Below are 7,223 nucleotides of genomic sequence, written 5' to 3' on the forward strand. Positions count from 1 at the left end.
CTAATATGATGGCCAGGGTCAGCTGGATGGATAACGTATCTTCCTTCCAGGTCACTGCCAGGTCAAATCTGTAGAAAACCAGGAGAAAGGGGCAGTAACTAGTCCTCGCAGGGTGGTTGTCTCTGAAAGACTTTTCTCTCAGCCTATTTGCAGTAACTTATTTTTTTCTTCTAAGGCCATCCAGTCTGTCTGCCCCTTTGTCTGAGATATAATGTTACCCCTTTTCCATTGATCTGAGTGTCTTACCCATATATTCTGGCCATTTCCTGATAAATGGGAGTTGTCAGTACTCCTTGAAGATGTCATATGACTGTTCCCAAGGGGACTGGTGGACCAACCAGGGGTAGGTGTCATCCACTAACCTCCAACATGCATGCTTCAGGCCCCATGGGTCCAGCCCACTGGATTTTCACCCCTCGTGTGTTAATAAACACTTCCAGAGCTCCTTCCCACCACTCCATCTGGAAGCTCTAACCTTCCACCATACTGAGGATCATGTGGAGGGGGTATTGGGGTAAAAAGCAGGATGATCCCCTGACAGTGGCTGGAACAGAGAGTCCCAAGTGGTATGTCTTTGGTTCCCTCTTTCAGGGCAAACCTTATCCTGATGTTTGTAAAGTCTGATGTGTGGCAAAGCCTGGGTTCTTCCCCTACACTCATCCACTCCCCTATCTAGGAAAGGGATAAGGCCATGTTTTCCTTCCAGGGAAGTGCCAAGTTCAGCTACTCAGAGTTTGTGCTAGCTATTTTGCTACTATACATTTAAAGTTATGCTCCTTCACCTGTGTTTTGAGGTAGAGTTACTTTTTGATGCCAATTAGGTATAGAGCATAAACAACCATACAGGAGCAGAGTTTACATTCTCATAAAAACTGATGAGCCAGCCAAGGATGTGGCCCTAAAGGGAAGACCATACATGCCACCTCTTCCCAGAGATGATCCATGGAAACAGCTTCAAGAGAAGCCATAAATCTACTCTAAAAGTAATTGTGTATACAGTGCAACACAGACAAATTGGACCCTAATAACTGGTAAAAAGGATCTTTGGGACTCCCAACCCTATTTTCAGGGGAAAAAAAATTCAGCTTCTCACTTGGTTTCCATCTTGTTTCTTGAGTCAAAATCTGTTCTTTGACTAAGTGTTTATTGGGCTTTTGACTTAATCTCTGCATCCTAAATAAATTCCTTGGATCTGCTGGCAGATGTGATTTGCATTGTTTAAAATTATAATGCTTAAAGGAATGGGAAATAATCCTTTTCCTTACTTTAGCTGAAGTACAGTTGGAATTTTCAAATGAAACTTATACTGTAAAAGTAAAAGAAATTCCACACAAACATACCAAAGAATGTTTATAAAGCATAGTCAATTTCTAATATGGCTTTCATTAACTTAAGCTATAGATAACATAGGGCTTTCTGCTCATGGGAATTAAAGACCCTTTTCCTTTTTATCAACTTTATCTGGAGAATCCTACCTGGAAAAATAAACTTCTTTTCCGTCCTTATGTCCTTCCCCACTCCTTTTTACACATGCTATGCCTTTGAGCATAGGGTTTCAACCCTGGAAAATTTTCAGTGACCACTTACTTCCATTGCTCCCTCATTTCAGCATCAGTGGGGTCAAAGGAAATCACTAGATTCATTTACTGTCACTATTGTCTATGCCGGGTCTGAGAAGGAAAAAAGAAGTAGATGCAAACTCCACAGACATATAACTGTCTAGCCAGCTGCTATTCTGAAACTAATTTAACTCACTATACTACCAGTGGAATTGAGAACAATAACAGTTAAGGGCTTCAGAAAAGCAGATGACAGAAGTCTATTTAACTTCTTTGTGACTCCTTCTTGTCTATGTATGTGCTGTCCTCTAAAGCAACTAGGAAAGATGAATTTCTGTTTCTAAAAGTTGACAATATGATGGCTAAGGAGTTAGAAAAAATGAGACCACTGATCAGGATCCATTTGTGCCCTAGTAAACTCTGAACATTTATTGACGGTAAATACAGTTGCAGACTTGAAATGTGATAGATAGGACACAGGCAATCATACAAAACCTGAATTTGAGGGCACTATATTGGGAAAATTTAGGTTTTCCCAACCTGGCATACACATGTAAAAGAATCCAAATGTAGTCTCTTTTCCCCTGACAATTTTTTTTTTTTTTTTTTTAATCTTAGGGGAAGTTGAACTTATCCTACAAACTTAATGCATGCAATTTTATCTGCATATAGATATTAGTTTAATTCAAAGTGCTCTCTGGTTTTTAAACAAAATTAAGTGAGAAACATGATAAGTCATCTAAGAAGAACTGATTTCTTTAAAAGATATTTCTGAAGTGTAAGCAAGGCAATTGTAAACTAATATTATTTTTAGTGCCCTTTTACATCTTAATAAAAAGTGTGCATTTAATATTAAAGGAAACAGAGTCCCTGCTCTGTTCATGGTCAATTTAGAATGTTTGTGAAGAAAAGTTAAAAAAGTATTTTTTGAGAAAATCACCTTTTTCTGTTTTATCCTTATTCTTCTCAGCTCTAGATAGCTATTAGAATTTTAATCAGGTCTGTAACCAGGGTCTCTTCTCAATATCCACAACCTGGAACACCTACCAGTGGTTCCTTTGGAGTCTCCAAGTATTGACTTATCAGTGTTCCTCCCTTGTATATTTTCATCTATAACTATGTGATCATTTTCAACTGCAGAATACTGCCAAAGGCTGTTACTATTCTTGTGGAAGGAGGTTGAGAGAGAAAATGGAAAAGGAAATTCTCATTTGGAATTTAAATTTTTTAAAATTTTGACACTTAGGTTTTTCCAGTATCCAGAAGGAGAAAAAGGTGATCTACAACCTATAAACAGAAACTCCTTTTATTTGAAGCGCTTACTTTAGAGAAGTTTGCAATGTGATCTTCCCCTATATGTAACTTCTGGCCCTTCTCCTTTAGTGTCTGTATAAATATCTATAGTCCTAATTTCCAGTTTCAGTTTCTCTTTGACCAGGCATTCCTGGCATGCTGATACTGAACTTGGCATGCTAATACTGAGCTTGATATTTGCTTTGCCAAGGACATATCTAGTCTCCCCACTAATGGCCTCCCCAGTCCCACTGGCATATCTTCTCTTCTTTATTCTTCCAATTCTAATGATTATTTCTTATTTTTCTATCCTTTTTTTTATACCTTGGCCAATGCCCTGCCTGTTTCCCTGGCATTCACTCAGCAAATCTTGTCTCCCAATAGAGGTTTTTCTAGTTGGAGAATCCTCGAAAAGTTTCTGATCTAAGGTTACTATTTTATGGCCGTTCCTATACCAATCTCCTTAGGGAGACCATATACCCTTTCCCAAAATCTTGCTATTTTTTGTTTTGTTTTGCCTTTGAGATTTTAAGCTTTGGGTAACATTTGCAAAGTTAATGAAATCACACCCTCCCCATTTCTAATCTCTTTTCCTGCTGCAGTAAGACCTCATTCTCCTTTTAATGGTGCTCCATTTCTCTGTGTTTTTCTATCCTTTTTGTGCAATGTCAGATGAAGGTTTTGGGTTTTTGTTCTGTTAACTTCAATATGCCACATTAAGAATGTCTTAGGTTCTTGTCGCAACCCGTGAGAGCCATGCCAGTCCAGAGGCCAACGAGGGCAACAAGCATTTTCTGATACATGATCTTTTATTCAGGGCTTACTTACAGGATGAGAGGTCACAGAGAGATCATGACGGCTCTCTCAGGCCGGGCAGGCATCACATTCACAGGGAAGTAGACCGCACAGTGCGAAGAGGAGAGCAAGCCATTTATAAGGATTTAAGACAAAAGCATATTCCTAAGAGGTGGGGAGCATAGACAGGACAGTTCACTCTGACCTGAGGGGTGGTGTAGGAAGGACTAGAATAACACTTGAACAATTACATTTTGCTCTTTTTGAGAGACTAAGAGCCTCTCACCTCCTGCCTGCTTCCCATAAGTTACATTTTAAGGCCAATTTACCCTTTCTCTTTACTGGCTTACAAAGAAAATAGGTTAAACATTAGCTCCCTAGGTCACACAGACTGCTGTGCACGAAAGATCTGCAGGCCTGTTTTGCTCAGGCCATGGGCTGCCACAGTTCTTGACCACTAAAACAAGTACCACACAATGAGTTGGCTTAACAACAGGAATTGATTGGCTCACAGTTTCAGAGGCTAAAAAGCTTGCTTCCTCCCAGGTTGGTATCTTCTGGCTGGCCTGCAATCTTTGGAATTCCTTGGCTTTTCCATCACATGGCAATGCACATGGTAGCATCTTCTTTCTCTTCCAGCTTCTAGCTGCTCGCCTGGCTTCTCCTTTCATGTCCAATTTCCTTTGCTTATAAAGACTTCAACCATATTGGATTAAGGCCCACCCTCATTCAGTTTGGGCACATATTAACTAATAACAACTTCAGAGTTTCCATTTACAAATGGGTTCACACTCACAGGATTAGTGGTTGGGACCTTTTTTAGGGGACATGATTCAATGCCCAATAGAAAGCAATATCTTTTATTGGATCTGAGTGTTGTTCTCCATTTTTCTTTGTCTTTCCCATAATTCTTGTATATATTGCTTAAGATTTTCTTGGTATCCAACACCAAAAAGTGGCTTTCTAGCTTAAACAGAAGGAAGAATTTATTGAAAGAGTCCTGGAGTATCTCGAAAAAACTGAAGGAATAATTAAACAATCAAAACTCCGTAAGTGAAGGACCAGGGCAGCTAGAGGCATTGCAACAGCTGGAGTTAATGGATCTTCTCTCAGATGTCATGTTTCAGGTCAAACAGAATAATGACTCCAGTCTGCGACTGAAAAAACTATACTGATAAGGGGAGAAAACAAGATACAAATAGAATATACAGTATGATCTTGGTTTTGAAAAAGAAATAAGGCATAATATTACTGGAAGTGGATGGCATATAGAATAACGATTTCCTTAATTTTTTCTCTATTTTTTTCTCAAGTTTTTTCTCAAATGAATATCTATTACTTGTGTAATTTTAAGTCTGGAAGTAAAAGATTACCTCTTTGAACATATCATTCATAGTAACCATCCATAAGTTTTCATTAACTTCTGACTAGTTGCTCAGGATTTTCCTAGCCACTACAGAAAGGAAAACCTCTTTCATGGACTCCTCTGCTATACCTGTCTCTCCTTGCTTTTGCAATATCTGAAATTTGAATAAAATTCCCTTTTCCAGGGAAAGTCCAGTCTCTTTTCTCTGCCTCTTTCCTGGTACAGAAAGAACTGACTCTTCTGGCACTCCATTTACCTCTAATATTCTGCTACCCTTTCAATGTACTTCCCACTGGAACTCAGTTCTAGAGGATTCCATTCTTTCTATAACATTGTTTTCCTGGAACTTGAGGACAGTGGTTGTTAATGCCTTTCCTGGGGCAGGAAAGGGAATTATGACTGCCTCAGCAGGCATGTAAAAATTTACAGTGGATAATATTGGATTGAAAACAGCATAAAGAAGAAACATCACCATATTTTGAGTGCAATTCAAATATGATGCCAGGGATAAATAGTCATAATCCACAGGAAGAAAAAGAGACAACTATAAACAGCATGTACAAGATGATTCCATGTGTGAAAATACCTTTATTTTACTCTCTCCAATTTGGGTTGCCATAATTTTTTTTTCTTTTTGCTGACTAGCATTTCCTCCACACCCCCCACCCCATCCCCCACCCCCATCCCCATCACCCCACCTCTCTATCCCTCCCCCAAACGAACTTGTGTTACTCATTTTAAACACTAAAATGCTCCTCCTCCTTTCCCGGCATGCTCCGCGGCAGAGGCGTCTTTATCTGCCTTCGGCCAGTCATCCCAAGATGGCTGACGCAACGAGGCGGTCTTGAGGCGCCGGTGAGGAGAAACAGTCAGCAAGGCCCCACTGCCCAGACAGGAGAGTATAACAGGAGCAGGAGGAGAAGACGATCCGACTTTCGGCTGCCTCTCGCTTGCCACAGGTTCGGCGCCCGCACCACCTGAACACCGACCCACTCGGCCACCAGCCGCCCCGGCCCTGCGCCGCTGCCTCCACCACACGCGGCCATGAAGCTGACCGACAGCGCGCTGCGGAGCTTCCGTGTGGCCAGGGTGTTCTACGAGAACTGGGACAAGATTAACTCCTTTGACTTCAGCCCCAACGGCGAGTCGGTCATCTCCAGCAGTGACGATGACTTGATCGTCCTCTATGACTGCCAGGAGGGCAAACCAAAGAGAACCCTGTACAGTAAGAAATACGGCGTGGACCTCATCAGATACACACATGGAGCAAACACAGTGGTTTACAGCTCTTATAAAATCGACGATACTATTCGTTATCTGTCCTTGCATGACAACAAATATATCAGATACTTTCCTGGACATAGCAAAAGGGTGGTGGCCTTGTCCATGTCACCTGTGGATGCCATTTTCATTTCTGGGTCTCTCGATAAGACCATTCGACTATGGGATCTCCGGTCGCCTAACTGCCAGGGCCTTATGCATCTACAGGGCAAGCCGGTTTGTTCTTTTGATCCAGAAGGGTTAATTTTTGCTGCAGGTGTCAATTCTGAAATGGTCAAACTTTATGACATTCGTTCTTTTGATAAGGGACCATTCGCAACCTTTAAGATGCAGTGTGATCGGACTTGTGAGTGGACAGGACTGAAGTTCAGCAATAATGGCAAGTTCATCCTCATCTCCACCAAGGGCAACTTCATCCCTCTTATTGATGCATTCAAGGGAGTAGTGTTGCATATATTTGGGGATTATGCCAACAGCAAAGCTGTCACATTGGAGGCCTCATTTACTCCAGACTCCCAGTTTATTATGACTGGTTCAGAGGATGGCAAGATCCATATTTGGAAAGGAGAGAGTGGTGTAAAAGTAGCAGTGTTGGATGGTAAACACTCAGATCCCGTTACCTGTTTGCAGTTCAACCCCAAGTTCATGACCTTTGCCAGTGCATGTTCCAGCATGGCCTTCTGGCTGCCCACCATTGATGACTGACTCCAATGCTGCTCAGCTGTGTCTGTGCGCTGAGGGCAGCCAGCAGGAAAAGCTCAGAGAGCACTGAGATAATAGAGGAATTGGATCATCTGACTGGACCAGAGAGTATCTTTTCACATAGCTTCCCAGGGATGTTACTGTACATCTGCTCAAAAGAAAAAAAAATCCCTTTGCTAAAAAAAAAAGTGGGGGGTGGGAGAGGATGTTACCTGTTACCTGCAGGT

The 7,223-nt window shown here is 41.4% G+C and overlaps 1 protein-coding gene across 1 annotated transcript; it reads left to right on the top strand.

The window, feature by feature from the left end:
* Positions 1–6,057: 6,057 nt before the first annotated feature.
* On the top strand, positions 6,058–6,999 carry LOC119535692 (WD repeat-containing protein 82-like). The gene has a single exon (XM_037837998.1). It carries the CDS (start codon positions 6,058–6,060, stop codon positions 6,997–6,999), a length of 942 nt encoding a protein of 313 aa, XP_037693926.1.
* The last annotated feature ends 224 nt before the right edge of the window (positions 7,000–7,223 follow it).

Source organism: Choloepus didactylus, chromosome 6 (assembly GCF_015220235.1).
Source record: "Choloepus didactylus isolate mChoDid1 chromosome 6, mChoDid1.pri, whole genome shotgun sequence".
Classification (NCBI taxonomy): domain Eukaryota; kingdom Metazoa; phylum Chordata; class Mammalia; order Pilosa; family Megalonychidae; genus Choloepus; species Choloepus didactylus.

Coding starts and splice junctions, on each gene's coding strand:
- LOC119535692 (XM_037837998.1), top strand. CDS start 6,058: ATGAAGCTGACCGACAGCGCGCTGCGGAGCTTCCGTGTGGCCAGGGTG.